At 40.7% G+C, this 22,016-nt stretch overlaps 1 protein-coding gene across 1 annotated transcript in view; it reads right to left on the reverse strand.

The window, feature by feature from the left end:
• Positions 1-11,689: 11,689 nt before the first annotated feature.
• The window catches only part of prr36b (proline rich 36b), a 37,682-nt gene continuing 27,355 nt past the window's right edge, over positions 11,690-22,016 (reverse strand). The window contains exons 4-5 of the mRNA XM_028455490.1: positions 16,537-16,739; positions 11,690-15,688 (exon numbers count right to left, since the gene is read on the reverse strand). Of these exons, the coding sequence (XP_028311291.1) occupies positions 12,582-15,688; positions 16,537-16,739 (3,310 nt within the window). The 3' untranslated portion in view covers positions 11,690-12,581. The remainder of the gene's footprint in view (positions 15,689-16,536; positions 16,740-22,016) is intronic.

Genomic DNA, 22,016 nt, shown 5'->3' on the forward strand with positions numbered 1-22,016 from the left:
CTCCGGGGGAGGAGACAGTGTGAAGCTACGGAGAGCGAAGTACAGCTAGTTTCCGCTACGGCCTTCAAAATAAGAGCTTTCACCACCCCAGGAAGTGTAAACAATAAATCTAAAATAATTTTTTTAAAAATCAGGCAAACTTGTATAAATAGTTTGATCAAATAGTTTTAGAGACCTCTGTTCTAACATTAAAAGCCCAGGCTGTGATAAACAGAGGTGGCGAAAGTACTCGTCTTTAGTCCTGAAGTATCAGTATATAAATACTTAAATAAAAAATGACTCTGGTAAAAGTAAAAGTATTGAAGTTGCTCCCTTACTTGAGTAAAAGTTTTTTTAAAAAAATGCATGCTACTAAATGTAGAAAAGAAAAAGTAAAACAAATGCAACTTCAACATTAATAACATGATTTGTAAACCAGCAAATTCCATATAATTTTTTTTTTTTTTTAAGAACTTGTAGAAAACTGGTACAGAAACATGTTAAATTTGTTACATTTGAACACCTGGAGAATTTAGCACCTATAATAAATATAATTTGTAGATACAATGTGTCAAGAAAAAAGAATGCAAATGCTCAATTACACCCAGAGCAGCTTTGACTTTAACATTTTTCAAAACTTGAAAATATTAACTCTAAAACTAAGAGCAACAGAAAACACAAACTACCAATTTTTTTAATTTAACCTCAAGAGAATCATGTTTATGGACTAGAGACGTGCCCTTTTTGGTCTGAAAATGATTGTGTCGCTTTCAGTTTGAATGACAAGGTCTTAAAAGTAACAAACTCATTTTCAAATGTAAAAAGTAGAAATTTGTTTTAAAAATTAAGGAGTAAAAGTAAAAAGTCACCAAAGTAAAGTACAGATACCAGTGAAACAACAGTAACTAAGTATTTGTACTTCGTTACTTGTCCCTCTGGTGATAATATACTTTAACCTTGTTTGCAAAGTAAACAAGGATCATTTTGGTCATATCTGTGCCAAAAACAATAACTTTAAATATTAAAATAGATTCAAACTTGTTTAACTGGTTGCTTGTTTCATCTTTGTTGCATTTGCTTTTGTAACTAATGTATGCATCTCATTGGAAGATGCATACATCGTTGAGGTGTGCTGCTTGTCGTGAGTTTGGCAGAAATGTTAGTGTTGAGGCGTAGCTGACCATTTTAAAGAATTACATCATAAACTTTCCTGCAACGTTCTGTGCAAACATAATGTCTATGATTTCCTTTTGCCAATAGGTGGTTAATCACTGCACTCTATAACCACATGCATGCCAGAACCAATCACTGGAGAGCCCACCTCCACGCCCCACCCATTTTGCAACATACAGCGATGATGTCATCAGTCCTACCTCCTCAGTGATGATGTCATCTCTAGGTTCCAATGTTCTAATCAAGCGTTGACAAATTCCGTTAGTCATACCTCGACAGTGATGACGTCATCAGGCCTATCTCTACAGTGAAGATGTCATCTGTCCTTCCTCTACAGTGATGTCATCAGTCCTATAGTGATGATGTCATCTGTCCTTCCTCTACAGTGATGTCATCAGTCCTATAGTGATGATGTCATCAGTCCTTCCTCTACAGTGATGTCATCAGTCCTATAGTGATGATGTCATCAGTCCTTCCTCTACAGTGATCAGTTCTGATTTTGTCAGAATTCTACAGAATTCCGTAGCTGTACGTGAAACTAATTGTTAGCCCCCTATTGAGTAACTTTGGCATTCACATGTGCAATTCCCCCAAAATATCAAATTTTTCGCCACTCCTGATATGTGTTCAAATTTTCATGAGTTTTTGAACGTGTTCAGGCACTCAAAAATGCAATCACTTTTATTTGCAACAATAATAATAATAATAATAATAATAATAATAATAATAATAATAATAATAATAATAATAATAATAAAAACGAGGTGAATTACTCAGGCCCTAATAATAATAATAATACTAATGATAACAATGGATGTGCACGATACAAAATGCTACAAATATTTGCATTTGAGCAGATACGGACGTGCATGTGTTATTAATGTGCTCTTATTTTGAAATCCACGCATATTCTTATTGTGTATTCTTCGGTGAGCTTGGTGTGTGTGTGTGTGTGTGTGTGTGTGTGTGTGTGTGTGTGTGTGTGTGTGTGTGTGTCCTCGTGCTTCAGTCTCAGACCTGTTGATTATAATTATGCTGCGGACACGCGCACGTGTCTCCGCGTGAACGATTCAAATAAATGAGATGACTCAGAATGCTGCATTTCAGTGCATTATCTATACTAATTATATTTTCTCAGATATATATTTTTTTATTATTATAATAGTTTTGAGTATTTTTGTCCTTTTGTGTATTTTTTTGTTATCCTTGTGTGTTTTTCTCTAATTTTGTATGTTTTCTGTGTTATGTAATTATGTTTGTTTTTGGGATAATTTATTGTAATATATTCGACTCGTTGTGTTGTATATTTTTTGCGTACTTTTGTAGTTTTGGGTGTACGTTTGTGTTGGTGGTCCCTTGCATCACACGCAGCCCTGGTGTAATTTTTGTACGGCCCTCAAAATAAATACACAATATGACTAAAAAAACTGAAAAAAGGACAAATATATTTACAAAATGAAAGAACAAAAAAAAAAAAAAAAAAAAAGCTAAATGACAACAAAAATATTTTATAGCGAGTCCTGACTATTTATATTCAGGTCTGGCTCTGTCCCTGTATGCCAGTTAAACCATCCTCTAACAGTAAATGGCAATATTGCGTATACATTGTTAGCGTATTTACTTTTAATTTACATCATATGTTGTGTGACCTTTTGTTCTTGGGTTCCACTTTTTGGTCATACGAGGAGTTTGCAGAGTTCACCCAAATTCATTCGAAAAAAATAAGATTCTTACATGTTATTGTTATTTTCATGTCACAGATATACGTTCTACCTCAGGTGTGTAGTACAGCTTTTCAGTGAAATTGTCCCAAACTGTCAAGACTTTAGGTTGGTTCTTCTTCTGTTGCGCAATTCTTCTTCACAATGTAAATGGTGAAGCGACACTGCATCTTGCAGTTCATGTATGGTACTGCAGCAAAAAAATGAAGTAGAAAGCATTAACACATTAACAGCGTCAGCAGCTTCCTGCCTGTGTTCCTTTCTTCCTGCTTTTTCTGCAGCAACAGTGTTATTTTTTTAATCCTAATTATGGATTTTAATTCTTCATATTTTTAAAGAATTATTCTTCGTTTGTGACGTAAATCACTCTGCACAGTTCCTCCGTGATTGTGGTTGGTCTGACGCTGCAATGTCCGCCCCTGTCACAGAAGTCAGGCTGTAATCGCCTCGCTTAAGTGAACATATTTATATCCAGCTTCGTAGTACAGGCGCTCTCTGACACAAAATGTTTGGTTAGGTGAAGCTAATGGAGAGATATCCCAGATGTGCTTTTCCAGCTTTGTAGTACAGGCCCAAAATGTCCTGTTTATTTTCATGTTACCTCATATTAGAATTGCACCATCTTCTCATCTACAAAATCTTCATTTATCTTATTGTAAAATATCACCTCTATGCTTCCAAATGAATTCCTGATGTTCATTAAAGCCACAGAAACCAAAGCACGCCACGTTTGATATGTTTATTAAATGATGACAGCAGCTTTTTCCACATTTCATACTGAAAACAAAGCAAAACCACAGCCACAAAACAATGAATATAGATGTACTCAAACTTTATATTCTTTTTGTTGCATATTGTTTGTAATTGATACAAATCTGATTATAAAGGGATTAACGTATGAATACTGAAGGCCTCGAGGCACATAGACGATATCTAATGTTGCACAAAAACGTGAACTCATGCATTGTTAAACAAATGTGATAGAGGATAAAAACTCATATAAATCTAACAAGTGGATTCATTTCACACACATCTAATGTGATATGACATGCATAGTATGACTGCATTACAAATATTAGAAAACTGTATCTGCCTTTAGATATCTGTATATATGAGACTCCATGTGCATGTATAAAATGTATAAAAGTGTGCATCTTGCTACAGGTAAAGGCTCGTCAATGACATATAATGAGAAAAGTTAAGGGGTTTTTTTTCTGCAGTGCTTGGATGAGGTTTTACTCCTTTGAGTGGTTTCCCACTTCTCCCACTTTATCAATGTTTCCTGTTTGATATGATAAAGTGTGCACCATGGAACCAGAAGAGCCAGGATCAACAAAAGAAGATGTGGACAATTGGTGGCCCGGGGGCCAGATGCGGTCCTCAGACGAAACCTGTGCGGCCTCCAAAGAAAATGTACAAAAGGACAAAAACACACGAAATTACAAAACAAAACAAAAACAAAAAAACAGAAAATGATAGAAAAACACACTAAATGACTTTACAAACAAAATTTAAAAATCATGTTCAGCCGTCAAAGGAAATGTACAAAAACACACGAAATGACAGAAAAATACACCAAAAAAAAAAAAAAAAAAAAAAAAAAAAAAACACACAAAAAGGACACAACATACACAGAAAATACACAAAATGACAGAAGAATATCCACAATGACTCCAAAAAAGACTTCAGGATCAATAAAATAAGATGTGGACAACTAGTGGCCCGGGGGCCAGATACGGCCCTTAGATGAATTCTGTGCGGTCTACAAAGAAAATGCACAAAAGAGCAAAAACACATGAAAAGACACAATATAGCTCCAAAAGACCCCACATCCCCAAAATAAAAAATGACTTTCAAAACACACAAAATAAAAAACATACAAAACGACAGAAAAATTCACAAAATGAGAAGAGAATATCCACAATGACTCCAAAAACACACATAAAAAAAAAATTAAAGAAAATACACAAAATGCCTACAAAGATTACAAAACAACTACCAAAATAAATAAAATACTCAAAATGACAACAAAAATGCATATACACACACACATGTATATACTGTATATATATAGAATAAAAAAACCCAACAAAACACACAACACAAATATTTTCCTGTATTAATGCTCAAATTGGTTCTTATCCTAAAATAAATAAATATATAAAATCACATTTCACTGTGATTAAAGTTGTCCATCCCTAAAGGAGCAAAAATTCAGTTCCAAAGGGATGATGAGTGAGTCCTCATCCAGGCACTGCTCATGTGTTAACTCACATGCAGCCAGCAGGGGGCGACATTGTATATCTTCTGTTTGTGCTCTCACAGTGACGTCATCAGACAGATTGTTCAGACACAAAGAGAATCAATAATCATTGACTTTAGTCTCACCAGAAAAAAAATAGCCATTCAACAATTTTAAAGCCTCATCCAGTCCACACACACACGCACACACACACACACACACACACACACACACACACACACACACACACACACACACACACACACACACACGCACACGCACACGCACACACACACACACACACACACACACACACACACACACACACACACACACACACCAAAATGGTTGGTTCACTCAAACTAGTGCAATTCTGTCATAGCTCCGCCCCCTCTTTTTAAAGCAGGGTGACCACAGGTTGGTCTGACTCCATATAGGAAAAAATAACATTACAAACTATCACATGACAACAAAGTGTGAACAGCAGTGCAAAGGAAAACATGCTAGAATAATGTCTCTGATCAAAGTCATACATTTGGTTTTGTCAAATCAAAGACAATGGATCAAATAATCAGGTTAAAAGCGTCACATCACATGTAAATATTGTAAACTTTGGAAAATTATTAGTCTACAATACACAATATGGTTCAGTTTCAATAAATGTATGATAATATAATATTAATAGAAAACAACTGTATATAAAAAATGACTATAATTGCTACTTTGACATCACAAAGTCTGTTAAAGGGAGTTTTTCCTCTCAATCGTCTTTTATGATGCTCATGTGGAGGCTTTTTAAACTCACAATAAGACAACTGTGTAGTATCTGGCACTATATGAATAAAATGTAACTCACATGAATTAAATAATATATATATATATATTGGTTGCCCTGCTCTAATGGATACATTTTCCGAAATGATTGAAATTAAACTGAATTAAATATTTAGACATTGATGAGGTTTCCTACATGTAAACGACTTAGTTAAGTTGAAATTAGTTAAATTGATTAAAAAATAATAATAATAATAAGTTGAGTTAAAATGTATTTGAATGGGAATCAGTTGAAATAAGTTTAATTAAGATGAGTTGAGTTTAATTACGCTTAAGACAAGTTGAGTTGAAAGTACAGATAGTTTAAATGAGTTGAATCTACTTGTCATTGAGTTAAATTGAAAATGAGTTGAAATGAAGTCAGTTGGCATGAGATGAATTGAACATTTGAGTTGAAATAAGTCAAATTTGGTTGAAATATGTTGTTAAAATAAAATCTATGAAGATAAAAGTTTAATTCATTGAGTTTACGTGACTTGAGACAGAGATTAAATGAGTTCAATCGATTTATTGAATATAGTTCAAAAAAGTGTTGAACTTAGTTTGAGTTGATTTGAAATTAATAGAATTAGAATAAAATGAGTTGAGACTATTTGAGTTAAGTTGAATTGACTTGAATCACCAGATTTTCTAATATCCTGGTGCAGATACCACAGTACACCTTCAAAGATCCAATGCAGAGGTTCCTAACCTGTGGCTCGGTGACCAAAAAGTGGGTCACAGACCTGTTTTTATTGTTCCATTGGACTTTAGTGTCTTGTGCTTTTATTTTGAAGTAAACCTGTAGTGTTTACTATTTAATACTTGACTTAAAAAAAATATATATATATGGCAGGTTTTATTGGAGACTTTTTTTTTTTAAAGGTAAAGGGGAATCATTTACGATTATTATCTATTTATTATTTTTATATTACAAAGAATAAATTATTAACCTACACAATGGTTTTATATATTATATTATTTTGCGATAACTGCTGATAGATAAACAATTGCACACAGGGTCGCGGAAGAAAGACACTCAGGTGTAACATCTACAGTGATTGCAGTAGCTAGAAAATATAAGTGAGTTGAATTATTTGTATTAAGATGATGAAAAAGTGTTTGATGACAAATGCAGATCCATCTGAGGATTTTCTGACATGTTTGTCTCTGTTCCGATCACCTATTTATTCTGTAAAAACATTTAGATGCTTTTATTTTGAAAAATTAACTTAACCTGCATTTAAATAAAATTAAAAAAAAAATATATATATATATATATATATATATATTTTTTTTTACTCATTAGCACAACTTTTATTTTCCTTTTTACTGCAAATATTATTAAGATTGGAGTTCGTTCTGGGGCGCCAACTGTAAAGTTGCACATGCTAAAATAAACAGAAACTTTTTGCAACAAATCAATTTTATGTATACGTATGTTACTTTTGACCAGATACCAGCAATATTTTTGAAATTATTTTTTTCTTGTAAAAATATGTCAATGTTAAATCTAAATCTTAATGTTAAATACTAAATCTGAATCTAAATGTTAAATATTAAATCTAAATGTAAAAAGTTGTTTATTGCAAAATGCAAAAAGCAATAGCACAAAGTTGCTATGTATTTTAGCATGTGCAACTTTACAATCTGCGCCCCATAGTTATTTATTGTAATACCTAATAAGGACTTTAAATAAAGTCACTACTGTGTAACAAGTTATTTTGTTTGTTGTGTAAACCTGTTTGATGCTACATAGTTGGTCCAATGGTGTTATTTGAAATAAAACAGCATTTTTCCCCTATAGATTAGCATTGATTCCTAATGTGATTTCAGAATGTCAATGATCCTCCGTGTCAGTAGGGGGCAGTATGTGACATATTAACACTGTTTTGTGAACCGTTTGCCAGGCTTCCTGAAGTTTGGAGAAAGAAGTTTTATAAGCTTTTTGGGATTTTAAGGCGGAGAAAAGTTATAAGATTTATAATTAAACTAAATACATGAAACAAACTTTAATAATTAAAGAGTAACTAAACCCCTGTTTTCTCCTGACCTGCCACTGGGATGGAAACTTTAAAAAAAAATGCCTTGATTATGGGCGGGGCTCCTGGAGCAGTTAGGACACGCCCAGTCTATGCTATATAATCTCAAATGAACAATCTATGCTATGCTAACTAGCTACTCATTACTCAATGTACCTCTATTCACTCTTCTCTCAGTCAAACCGACTCACCACAGATTGTAGAGCCCAAAGGGGCGGGGCTAACAGTGCTCGTTTGTGATGCAAGATGGTCCCAAAACATCACATGATCTTGTTCTCAGCCAATAGCAAAAATCTTGTGTAATAGCCAAGTTTCAACCCATAGAGGGCAGTCACTGACATTTTAAAACCAAAAAAAAGCCAAATTTAAAATGTTAAGAGTTGGACTAGGATTCATCAACAGCACTACTTCATACCCAAATACATTTGTATTCAGCAGAAAAAGAGGTTTTGGGATTTAGTTACTCTTTAAATTAACTAAATTGGCGACATGTTTGGACCTTTTTATTGCAAGATTCTGTCATTCTAGTTTTTTTATTAAAACTATGAAATGAGTAACTGTATGAGGATGAAAAACTCTCAGTGCTGCGTCTCCACCTCCACCACGGTCCAGTCCCCGGGGGGAGAGCTGCCTCGGCTGTCGGGGGAGAAGCTGCTGACGGAGGTGACGGTGGCGGTTGGAGGACTGAACTGTGGCAGCAGGCCGGACCACATGCTGCTCTCCAATGGACTCAGAGTACCCCCGGAGCCACCTACAGGCAGCAGGAGGAGAGGAGGGCAGCCTCCGTCCCCCGACAGCATCAGGGTGTGGTTGATGAGCTGCTGCACCATGTCCACCTTCCGGTTCCACGCCACTTGCTGTGGTGGCAGCGGACATAACTGCCTTTGTGCACCGCGCGCCGCCGACTGCACGTTGCCGTTGTGCTGGTCGTCCTCCTCGTCGCTCGTCTCCATGGCCTCGTAGATGGTGCAGAGCCCCGAGGACGGGGAGACCATCACCCCCGTGGGGCTTCTCCTCAGCTGCTGCTGCTGCTGCTGGAGGTGTTTCTGGTGCATGCGGTACTGCTGCTCCAGCTCCAGCTGCCACTGCAGCACCTGGCGGCGGTGCCGGTGCTCCTGCTGCTGCTGCTGCAGCTGCAGCTGCAGGAGCTCCCGGCACTGCTTCTCCAGCTGCTTCTGCTGCTCCAGCCTCAGACGCTCCTCCTCCAGCCACTGCCTCTTCTGGCGCTCCTGCTCTTGGCGATGCTGCATCTCCCTCAGCTTCACCTGGTGCTCCTCCAGCCTCCTCAGCTGCTCCCCGCCGCTCTCAATCAAAGACGGCGGTTGTGAAGGAGGAGGAGGAACAATCTGAGAGAAATGCGTCGCTAGCGTAAGATCGATGGGCCTCCTGTTTCCAGGGACCAGGGCCAGGTAGTTGCCGTTGGCGATGGAGCCCGTATCTGAGTGGTTCTGGTTCTGGTTGTCCTGCTGACAGAGACTTTGACTAGCAGGGTCTTCGTCCCCGTCGTCACTCTTCTTGTCTCCTGTGAGACAGTCAAGATCACTTGGTGCATCGTTAGAGATCCATGCATCAAACAACCAATCAACGGGTGGCACAACAGGGGCCGGGAGGAGGAGACGTTTGACCAGAAGGTGGGACGCAAACGAAAAAAAGGGGGTTCCAAAACAAAGTGACATCCACGACACGGGAGATACTGAATGTACAACACATCAGAGGGAGAAAGATGTTTTCTCTCAAAAGTTGAATTCCCTTCAAATTATGAATGTTTGACCTTTCATTCCTCAATATTTCCTACAGTAAATCTGCTTCTTTATTCACTGATGCTCACGGAAGAGATTGGGACAGGCATGTTCAGAGGTAGCATACAGAGCAGTTTGATCCAAAGAAGGCCTGAACTGACAAATCCTGGGAAGTGTAATTTTAACATCATTATGACCTGGTTTTATCATTCCACATCTGAGTTTGACACGCCTGCTTCAGGCCAATGAACACAAAATTTACAAACAATCAACAGGAACATGAAGATAATGACAGATTTGTGAAGATCTGAAACCCGCACCTGATTCAAGGATGACAGATCTGCACAAATTCAAACAAGGCATCGATTGAAAACAACATCCAATGACCAGCGTGTGCTCAAGAGTAGCCGATATATGCTGGAAAAGGAACCAGCGCATCACGTGTTTAAAAATGTCAGAAACCTGCTTACGTTCCATTCGCTAATGCATAGATATTTAATCACAAAAAGAGCTTTTTTGTGACGTTTGTTGTTATTGCAGGTTTTGGATTTTTATATTTATTTTCCATAAAAGTGGGGAAAAAAGACATGACAGGAAAGGTTTTTTTTTTTTTTAAATACATTCATGCCACACGAGGGAAGTCAGAGTAAGGAATAAGATCGTGCAGAGGAACTGATCTGAAAGTTGTGTGATTTGATTTGAATCTACAGAAAAGTTGACACGATGTATCATTAACATTTTTATGATAACAACTTAGGGCTGGACAATATGGAGAAAAAATATATTTTGATATTTTTTCCAAAATGACAATATAGAATATAAATCTAGATATTTTTAACTCAATAATATCTTACCAGAAAGACAATTCTGCGTTAAATTTGCTGATGCAATATATTACTCAGGCCCATTCATTTATTAACAAACAACTGCACAATATGTGCCACTTTTGGCCTTTTCTCCTATAAAGGTCAGCACGTGTGAGTGAGTGATTCTGTAATGTGGCTTGTTTAAGAGGTCAGACTGGGTTAGGAAGCACTCAGAAATCCATCTACCTGTGCTTTTCATGTTCTGAGAAGTAGAGAAAGCAGCGAGTCCGAAAACAAGTATTTTCATATAAAATTAGAATATATCGCCAAAATAGATTGTCAAACAATGTGATATAAATAAAGGAAAAATACAAGCCCCTAAAAATATTATGGAGTTAGTGAATTTGAGTTCGATTTCATCCCTACTGACCGCCAGAGGCGGTGCTTTAGCACTGGACTGAACGCTCTGGCGGTCATCCGGGATTCATAGAAACGTAGTTACATACGTAATTTATGATAGCTGGACAACTGGATTATTTGGTAATTTACACAATATTTTGCGTTTTCTGACATTTCACTTTCTCCTGCGGGCCGAAATGGATGCTCGAAAGCAGGGGTGTTAAACTCATTTTAGCTCAAGGGCCAAATACAAACCAGTGTAGTCACAAGTGGGCCTCAGGTTTTAGGCAGGAAAACAAAGTATTGAAGGCATCAACAACATCTTTGCAAGTGAGATTTTGTGGAATTATTTGAGAAAAATTGCAGGTTTTTGGAAGTTCTTTCAACAACAATTTACAACTAAATTGTAAATTGGTAATTTACACAATGATAAATGTCATTTTCACTTTCTCCTGCGAGCCGAATCAGATGCTCTGAAGGGCCGGATTTGGCCTCCGGGCCTTGAGTTTGACACGTGTGAGTAATGCTGTCAGGTCCTTTAATATGCTGGAGGACACACATTGACGGCGCTGCTCTGATTTGGTCAAAATTCCATTTTTAGGCACAACATTGTGGCGCAATGTTGCATCACATCTTGTTTGATTCCCATGGAGTGGGATGGGACGCGTCATTGGGTAACACTGTGCCATGAACATAAACACACAGACACACAGCAACTCGGACAAAAGGACAGTAAGTCGAGAGGCATGCAGGGAAATAAGAAACAGGGACGAAATGCCTTGTAATGATGTTTTAATGGAATTTTGAAAGATAAGCTAGAGTGAACCCTTTATTTATGAACATGTCTAGTGTAGAACTGTTTCCAGTCTCAGGTAGTACACAGTCTTTGTTAGTTTAACCACACACTGAACGTGACCGCACGCCTTTTATTACCTTCACAATCTATGCAAAGAGCGCAGAACCGTTTGAAGCACACATTTAGAAACGTCACCAGCAGCAATCTAACACTCCCACGCCTATAGCTCGACAAATGTGGAAGGCGGAAGCACAGCCGTGTTAGCAGCGGCTGGGCTTCGCTCCCAAAGCTAAAAAGTCTGAAACACTGAGCTACTATCACTACGATGTCGTAAAACGTGGAGCGTGTGGACACTGGGTGGGAAGGACCAGGTTTGAAAAGAAGCAACAAAGAAAAAAACAATAGGCAAATACAAAACAAAAAGACATTTTGTTCGGTACAAACAGTAGGATAAATACACATCGAGTCCGTTTCATTCCATCAGTGTGTTTTCTTTTTTTGTCTTTTTTAATTTTTTTTTTGCTTTAAAGGCTTTGTCACTTTGGACCAAACAGTCATTACCCTGTCAGGGGCTACAGAGCATGCAGTGTTACTCAAACAGAACAAATGACTAAAAAATGGTAGTAGCTATAGTACACAGAGGAGCTTCAGCCATACACTCAGAACCAAAACCAGTATGAAAAAGAGAGGCTTCATTTAAAAATCGCTACAGTCTTATTTTCTTGTTCTTTGTTCATTTTTTAAATCCTTTCCTACATTCTTGCTCTCCTTGTTCCTTCTAATCCATCTAAGCCAACTGGAGAGAAAACAGGGAATGGGGGGGAAGGGGGGTTGCAGGGAAAAGGTGCATTCCAAGGTGAACAGGAGGGGCTTATACGTTACCTTCCAGAAAACTATCAGTCTTATCACATATGGCGGAGTAGTACGGCGGCTGGCTGTCGCTCATGCCTTCCGACTCCTGCGGCTTCAGTGGCTCCGCCTCCTCCAGGTACTCGGCGGCCATCTTTTCGCCCAGCACGTAGTGGTGGTCAACCATGCTGGTGTGGTTTCCTCCCAGTGGCAGCAGGTCCACGGGTAGGCCCAGCAGCTCGTCGACCTGGGCGCTGGCTGTGGCCGAGGGGAAGGTCAGCTCCTGGATGAGGAGGGGGTCCTTGGCCTCATCCGGGAACTGCTCCTCGTTCTCCAGTGAGAAGATTCCCGGGCTCTTCCCGCAGCTTTCGGCCATGGAGTGGGCGTTGGAGTTGGACGTGGTGCAGTCCAAGCCGTACGATGCCACGGAGTTGGCTGACTGAGGGGTGGCTCCGCCCCCGTCCTCTTCGGCCACAACTTCCTCGTCCTCTTCCAGGGCAGACAGGCTGTGGGCGGGGGGAGGGCTTTCAAACCCGGTGCTCTCATCCATCATCATTGGTGCATCAGGATCGTTGATCTGGATCTCGCCCTCGGTGTCGCTAGCTTCGTCTCCGGAGGTGGAGGCGGAGGATGGGGCGGACGCCGGAGCGGTGGGGGGGCCTGTTCCCAGGACTTCATCTGCAGGGAGCGTCTCTGCCTCCTCCTCTTCCCCGTCGCCTTTTTCTAAGTGAATACCAAGATCCTGGTCCATGTCGGGCTGGACTGCTGCCGGCACCGGGGTGTGCTGCTTGTCTGAACGAGACTCCACCCCTGAGCTGCTGTCGTAGTCGCGGAGATCCTCCGGTGTGCTGGACTCGCTACCGCTGTGAGTAGGTTGGCCCTCCCTCGCAGCATGAACAGCAGGTAGACCCTGATCCTCTTCAGGAGAAGAATCCTTTATCTGTTCGGACTGAGAAGTGAAAGATGAGGCGCCAATGTCCAAACACGGCCGAGCAGGAGACTGGGTGGGGGTCTCAGAGTCAGCAGCTCCGTGGTCAGACAGGGGGCTTGGGGAGGTGAAAGACAGCGCAGAGGTGGGCTGAGTCCACGTATCAGAGAATGGATTGGACTGGGACCAGGAGGATGCGGGGGGGGCACAGGGAGGACCACCAGGGACGTTGAGGTTGTCTATACATTGCTCTTCGTTAAAGTCATCTTCTTCAGCGTTCTCACCACCTTCTGTTACACCTTCACTGTGCATCTCTACATCCTCATCCTCATCATCATGGACGGCTTTGGGATGTTCCTCTACTCGCTCTGAGCTCAGCTCCATTTCATCCACTCGCTCGTCCTCTTCATCATCATCCTCCTCTTCCTCGTTGGCCAGTGTTTCCACATTGGGAGATCCCATCAGATTCCCATCACCCTCAGAGCCGCGCAGACTGGAGTCAACCAGTGCGTCCGAGCTCTGGGTGCCCTCCAGGATGCCGGTGTGCAGGGTGCTGCTGAAGTCCGACACCCCCTGCTGGCGGCTGCTGGTGCAGCTGCTCACGTCCTCCGAGTCCAGGTCGTCGCCATGCCAACCTGCTGAGCCGCCAAACGCAGAGGAGCGCACCTGGAGTTCCTCTGATGGCTGAGACATGCTCATGTCGGTGATCAAAGACGAAGGCAGGTGTCTCCTGTGTTCCTCCTCTTCATCATCATCCTCCTCCTCCTCCTCATCGTCGTCATCATCATTAATCTCCTGATCAGCTTTTTCCACAGCCTCCTCCTTTTCAGATGGAGACATCAGGTCTCTGCGGGTGAAATCATCCTGACGATAATTACAGACTGGTGGAGCTGTGGAGGTGGACATAAACAGGTTTGCTCTCTCCTCCTCTTCCTCGTCCTCTTCTTCTTCCTCCTCCTCCTCCTCCTTAAACAGCTGTTTATCTTTCTTTTTCATCATACCCATAGGGTCAGATGGAGCCACCGTCTGGCTTCTGTCCCACGGATCAGGTTGGACGTGCATGTCTATGATGGAGGAGGCACCATGTGTCTCTCTGATAGGAGAGGCCAGGCCCGGAGGGGAGCAGGGCGGAGACATGACGGTTGTTCCCAGGGCAGGAACAGAGTCGTTGGCTGGTTCCTCAAACTTGAACGAGTCCATCTGGGCTGAGAGATGGAAGCTGGGTGCAGTTTCACGGGCTGGCTCTGAACGTGACCAAAGAACTTCATCTGTTGTGGGTTCAGGAGTCAGTTCTCGTAGAGGTGAAGGACTTGGTTCTAGAACAGGTTCAGGGGTTAGCTTTCCAACAGGTACTGGGGACGGTTCTCGCAGTGGTTCAGGAGTTGGTTCTCTCTGTGGTTCAGGGGTTGGTTCTCTCTGTGGTTCAGGAGTTGGTTCTCGAATTGGTTCAGGGGTTGGTTCCCGATGTGGTTCAGGGGACGGTTCACGAAGTGGTTCAGGGGATGGTTCTCTCTGGGGTTCAGGGGTTGGTTCCCGAAGTGGTTCAGGGGTTGGTTCTCTCAGGGGTTCAGGAGTCGGTTCTCGAAGTGGTTCAGGGGTTGGTTCTCGTGATGGCTCGGGAGTTGGTTCTCTAAGCGGTTCAGGAGTTGGTTTTCTCAGTGGTTCTGGAGTTGGTTCTTGAACAGGTTCTGGAGTAGGTTCTCTCACAGCCAGTGTAGTCGGTTCCACCACTGAGACCAAGATCGGTTCTACCTTGAGTTCTGGGCCCTTCTCTGGCATCACCTCAGACGTCTCTGCTGATGCGATGGCAGCTGCAGATGCTGCAATAGCAGCGACCGCAGCCACAACTGCTGCTGTTTCTTTTCCGTTTTCTGAGCCCGGCATAGCTTTAGGTGTACGTTTGACGGCAGTCGGTGTGGTGCTTCCTACAGTCTTCTTGGGTCCGGAAGCCTTGGTTGGAGCAGATTTGGATCCAGGGGTCTTGGAAGCATCCTTGGAAGGCACAGACTTGCTCTCTTGGGGTTTGGAGCGGCTCGGAGGTTTAGTGTCCACGGACTTTGGAGCAGGCTTTTTGGCAGTGATGTCTGCTTTTGAAGCCGACTTAGAGGTCTCGGGTTTAGCTGACTTTGATGTAGCAGGAGGACGGCTAAGGGCAGACTCTGAAGGCTTTTTGGCAACTGAGGTTGCTGGTTTGGTAACATCTTTGAAAAACACAGAAGTAAAATGGATTACACAGTGAGAAATTGTAAAAAATAATGAGCATATTAAATATTTACGTAGCATTTAAGTATAGAGGAATGTTTAAATGAACTACGCTATCTCTAAGAGGCATTAAGGCATGAGAGAGTGGCCTCTTAATGCACGTCTTTTAAAACTTGCGAGCACTGTTTGTAAACCTTTATGTTAGAATTTGAAAGTGTGAATGTTGATCAAAAAGCTGAGCTCATCTCTACACCATAGATGTGCAATAGTCAGCACTCAGTGATAACAGCTAAAGGCTAATTAGGGTTTCAAGATAACATATGTACAAATTTGTCTGTATTTGTTGGGCCCAGAGGTGAAAAGTAAAAAAGTACAAATACTTCATTACTGTACTTTTTTCTGTTATCTGTACTTTACTTGAGTATTTATTTTTATGGCATCTTGTTACTTTTACTCCTTACTTTCTTAAACAAATACCTGTACTATCTACTAATGACATTTGTTACTTTTAAGACCTTCTAAGACACATTTCATTTACAAATGTTATCGATAACGTGTACTAAATTCTCCAGGTGTTCAAAGGTAACAGATTAAATTTGTTTCCAGGTACCAGTTTTCCACAAGTTCTTAAGGATACAGAATTTGCTGGTTTAAAAATCCTGTCTTAAAATTCAAAGAACATTTGTTTGACTTTTTTTTTTTTACTCAAGCACATTTAGTAGCATGTACTTTTTTACTTTCACTCAAGTAAGGAAGCAACTTCAATACGATTACTTTTACCAGTCTTGTTTTACTCAAGTATCTATACATTTACTTGAGTACTGAAGAATAGTACTTCTGATTGTACCTTTTTTTGCAGGTGTCATGCTTCTTGCTGTTTGTGATGCTGGGGTTTTGCCACCAGAGGGCGTAGTGGGGGTTGATTTGGGGGCTGAGGGCTTGGCAGCGCTGGAGGGTGTTTTTGGGGTGGAGCTCTTGGTGGTGCTGCTGGTGTTTGGTCGAGTGGAGCCGGTGGAAGGACGAGGAGACGCCGCCGTGCCAGTTGGGGGCCTGAGCAGACAACAGACAAAGAGTAAAGATAAAAAGCTCAGCCCAGCAAAGACACAAGTCATCAAACGTCTCTGTGAGACTGACACAGTAAAGTGATCTTGATCAATAGTCTTTCCTCGGGTTACAGAATGTAAGAGGTGAACGTTAATGCAAGCTGACTGCAGAGTTTCAGCGTTTGAGCGCTTGGCGTCTCGGGGCAAACGCTGCTGTGCCCTCACGGCCTCAGAGTGCTTGTGACAGCGAGCAGGACTTTGACGTGCAGCCATTAGTCACTGCTGATGCCGGGGGGTGCCTCTGAAACAGCGTGGGCACAAACTCTTAAAGAACAAACAAGTACCCTATGATTGGAGCTGGACAGACGTGGCGTCAGGAACAATCATTACGAGACTCGCAGGAATAAAGCTTTAGCGGATGATTCAGGTCACAAGGACAAACAGGACGAGCTAATATTTAACATCAGCGAGAACTCATTTGCAACCAGCATCTTATTTAAAATTGAAAACCAGCTTGAAAAGGTCTTCAGGTTAGTCTCTGAAGTTTGAACATGTCGGAGAAACAAGCCGAGGCAACATTTAGTCTCAGTACGCTAATGATCCATTCATAACACTGAGAAGCAGACAACCTTAATTAGTGTCTCAACAAAAGAGAAACACAATAAATAAGTATAAACTGTGAATCTCCAATTAAATTAATTATACAGTAGTGATTTAAAAAATGCAGAAGTCCTTGTTCTGTCTTTACGCAAACAAGTTGATGCATTGTTTTGCATTGTGCTAATTCTCAATGATATATTTTATGTTTAGTTCTCTGATCAGAGTTGAGGGCCTTGGACAATCAACCCAAAGAAGGGCTTTAAACATGCAAAATCCTGGATTTATCCTGCTAAACCAACATGCAAAATACTCGAAACTACCTTCAACTGTCACCCTCCTTGCTGATTATAATACTGTACATACATTTGCAATGGGATTCCTAACGATGTCCAAGGGAATGGACAAATGCATATTTAAGTTGTTGGTTGTCAGTTAACATTTGTCAGATGTAAGTGATATCATGTGAACACAAAGAGCACGGGATTTACTAAATAAATTAGAGAATTGCAGATTAAACGGAGCCTCTGGAAGGGTCACAAGGACTCAGACACATCATTTCACAACAAGTGGCCAACAAGCTACATTGTGTGTAATTTTCTTGCTAGTGCTTTAATCCTCAGGTCTGTGTACATTTTTGTTGTGTTTCCATTACACTTCTTGCAATAATTCTCACGGCAAGATGTACAAGCAAAATATTACAAATAAAAGTTTAATTGTATAGACCAGCCTGTGTGTGTTATTGTGAAGACAGCTATAGTGATCATCAGCAGTTTGATTAAAATACACAATAGGATGTTAGTCCAACACTGCCATCTACTGGCATGGAGGAATATTTGTAATAGCAAAAGCTTTTGTGATTAAAAAAAAGAAAGTAGGGCCTTTGATTTCCTGTATCAAATTTTCCCCATTTCCTTGTCACGTTACACTTTTCCGTTTTATCGTATTTCCCTACTTAGTTGACTTTACTGGCTATTAAACTTCCCAAAATCATACCAAACATGCTAAATGGGTAATTAGAGTTGACTTCTTCTAGACGCTCAGCCACTCATTTAAAGGGAAAAATACCACGAGAATATGTGATAAGGCCCTAAAACATTATTTGTGAAACCTTTAAATACCACCAACACACAAATAACCTGCACATGTGGCATGAATCCTACACAGCCATGGGATTGGAGGTGTAATGCTTCTGTCGTGATATGTCACCAGGTAAACTCATCACGATTCAAACTACTACACCAGCTAAGCCTGTCTTTGTACAAAAGCCACAACAATCTGAACCACTTGGTCACAGGATTACATCATCACTAGGCTTACTGTAACACGTAGCGACCGAAATTGGACATACTCATCCATGTGTCACACTTTCTAGACATTCAGTCAACTGTTTTCCAAAGAAAAATAGCAAATAAATGTATGATATGATAGAAAGAGAGAGATAGATCAGATGGCCTTTTTCTATGTTAGAATGTGAATTCCTTTTATTTTTGTCCATTTTCTGCAATCACAAATATGGAAGCCCTCGATAACTGCAGTACAATTTGCACCTTTTGTGGCAGACTGAGAAACAAGGTCAGTTTCACCTGATTATCTCTAGAGCTGGGAAATATATCACGATTCACGATACTGTATATCGAGTTTTCTAATTTGGCGATATGAAAATTTAGAATATCGTCTATATCGAGATATATCTATTTTTTATTCATACAATCAGACAGTACAAATCACATCATAAAAATATTAATATCCTTCATAGAGTACAGTCAAACACTGTTCTTCTTTACAATGTTCCCATACTTCTGAGATATATATTCTGTAGCTTATTTTGTATTAAAATACTTGTTTCAGGAGTCGCTGCTTTTGTTACTTCTCAGAACAACATGAAAAGCTTAGTTAGATGGATTGCTCAGTGCATCCTAACCCAGACTTTCTTCTAGACAGCCCACACTACAGAACTCACTCACACGTGCTGTCCCTATTGGAGAAAGTGGCACATATTGTGCAGCTGTTGGTTAATCAGTGTGCCTGTGTGGCATTTTTCATTAGCAAATTTAACCAATAAGTGTCTTTCTGGTCAGACATCATTGAGTTATATCACCATTTAGTGTGCGGTAAAGTACAATGGCTGAAAAAGCAGATTTAGTGCTTCAGTCTCAGGCCAAACACAAACACACTCTTCCTCAATTCTATGACGAACAGCCTTGAAGATAAAGAAGTGAAGCAGTTTCTGAGGTTGATTCATAACAGACTGCCGTTGGACCCTTGAAGTGTAACTCAGAGCCGACAGTGTACCCACATTCAGGGCAGAGACAGGGACGACCGCCTGCCCTGATCATCCTGGACTCATAGAAACAAAAATCAACATCCAGTAGAGCTACCGGGGACAGTGGCGTGCAGCGCTCAGCCTCCTGGGTCTGCACTTCACCCACTTCCTGTTTCTAAATAAAGAGTTGGTCCTGACAGAAAGAGAGCAGGCACTGGGAGGGAGGTAGTGCTGAAGCGAAAAAAGGGCTGGAACGTGTAAATCTTTGATAAGTGAAAGGAGAACAGAAACAACGTGTCCAAATCCCTCCTCAGCCCTCCTTGCTCATTGTGATGGGGCAATGGAGGAGTGTAAGCTATTCACATCCTGGCACATGCAGTGGAATACGGTTTGGTAACGTGAAATGAGATTAACGTCCGGCAGCGGCGGTTGGAAACACTGCGGAGGGTGGGGGGGTGTGGTCACAGAGGTTCACACAGTGGACAGATCAGAACAAGCGTTGGACTGGTGAAAGGGGAGGTGAGATGGATGAATGATCAGAAGTGAAGACCTGACTCGATTTCAAATCCACAGTAAGAGACCCTGTAAGACATACCGCAATTGACGACTTCTACTGTTATTCTCAGCTGTGATGTCTTGAGCTGTTTTTTAATTTATGAGACACGGGAAAAGGCGTCACACAAGTATTAGGACAAATAATAATTCAGGGCCTGGTTAGTTTGGAATTTGCATGTTTCCCCAAAGTGAGTGTGAGTTTTCCCTATTTTGTAATGCAGGGGCTCAGAATTTACCGTGATTGTGGAAAACAGATAGAAAAAATGAAATTCACTTCCTGAGATGGAAACATCAATATTATTATTATTATTATTTTTTTTTTTTTTTTAAACAAATACAGAAAAAAACCCTCATATGTATGTTTTGGGACAATATCACCCATTTACACACAAATCTTCATTGTAAACGTGTGAACAAAAAGACGCAAATGTCAATTCTCGCTAGAAATCTGATGTAATATGATGGAATTTACATCCTGAAATGGAAATGGCTATATCAGATGGATTAAACCCTCACCGACATGCTTTGGGACAAAATCAAGCATTTACACACGATTTTCCAACATAAAACAAAAATGTGTAGCAACTTTAGCAAACAGACGGGAATCTGATCTCAACATGTGTTTTGGGTGCAAATACAGTGAAGGAAATATGATTTTAAAACAATAGTTCACTCAATTAAGTGTATTGAGCATGTTTGGCACAAAGTCTGGACGTTCCTGGACCTATGATAAGGAAAAAATGATGAAAAGGAAACAATTCGGAAAAGGGTAAACTGACACAGAAACGGGTACACTCTGAAACAATGGAAAACAAAGCCAAAAGGAGGAAGGAAATGTAAAAAATTAGCTTGTTTCGAGTTTGTTAATATTTCAAAATCATGTTTTACTATCTAACTATTCATCCAGACTAAATATGAAGGGCTTGTAACCATTAGTTTCAGGAGCAGTCATCTCCACAATGGCAGAATTGTAAAAACTCAGTGTGTAATAGAATGGATAAATTAGCTCACTTGGCCATTTTACTACAACTAATCCTAAAATGCTAATGTTTAAATGTTGATTCTTGGCTCTGTGTAATTAAGATCACTGTCAAATGATCGCCTGAGATGAGCGCTTTATTGTAGTCTTTCAGCGACAGGCCTATATTTAACTCAATAAGCAGCTTGGATGAAAGAAGGAAAGCTGTGTTTGTCGTTCACATTCAACCACGAGCCGTGCCTGGAGGAACGCAACAAATTGGGGTTTTCAAATGCCCAACAGAAATGGGATGTGGTGGAATATTCAGATGACTCGGTTGCTTTAGCGACGGTCACATTAGCTCCACTGACGTTCTGAAGCTGAGAGCGGATCAGAGAGTGAGGAAACAAAGAAGATGGAGGAGCTGAGATTCTTCCTTTGAAGAAAAGCAGCAAATTAAAAGTGATGCTGCGTTTAATGAACGATCATGATTGTTGCTAGCGCTTCACACAGGTGTCATTAATGGGATGTAATGAGGACTGGTTAACTTAGTGCAGGGGTTACCAACCTTTCTAAAACTGTGAGCTACTTCATAAGTACCAGTTTAAGACGAGGTTCCTTAAATGCTACATTTAACTTTTAACTGCTTGATTATACAGCACTCTGTATGATGATAAATCAACGTAAAGAAGGGGCGACTGACTTTCCTTTACATCAGCAGCACAAACATCTACGTCTCTATTTCACTGTAACTCATTCCCACTGAATCCATTTACTAATTGCCTCTGCAGCTGAACCCCAGACTACCGCATGCTGGCGTCATCGGCCACGCCCGCGGGCGGGCCTGAAGATTTACAGCCTGCGTAGCGTGTGCGTGTCGCCTGTTGACCGTTAGCTCCTCTTGCACA

Source organism: Gouania willdenowi, chromosome 8 (assembly GCF_900634775.1).
Source record: "Gouania willdenowi chromosome 8, fGouWil2.1, whole genome shotgun sequence".
In the NCBI taxonomy this organism is placed as follows: domain Eukaryota; kingdom Metazoa; phylum Chordata; class Actinopteri; order Blenniiformes; family Gobiesocidae; genus Gouania; species Gouania willdenowi.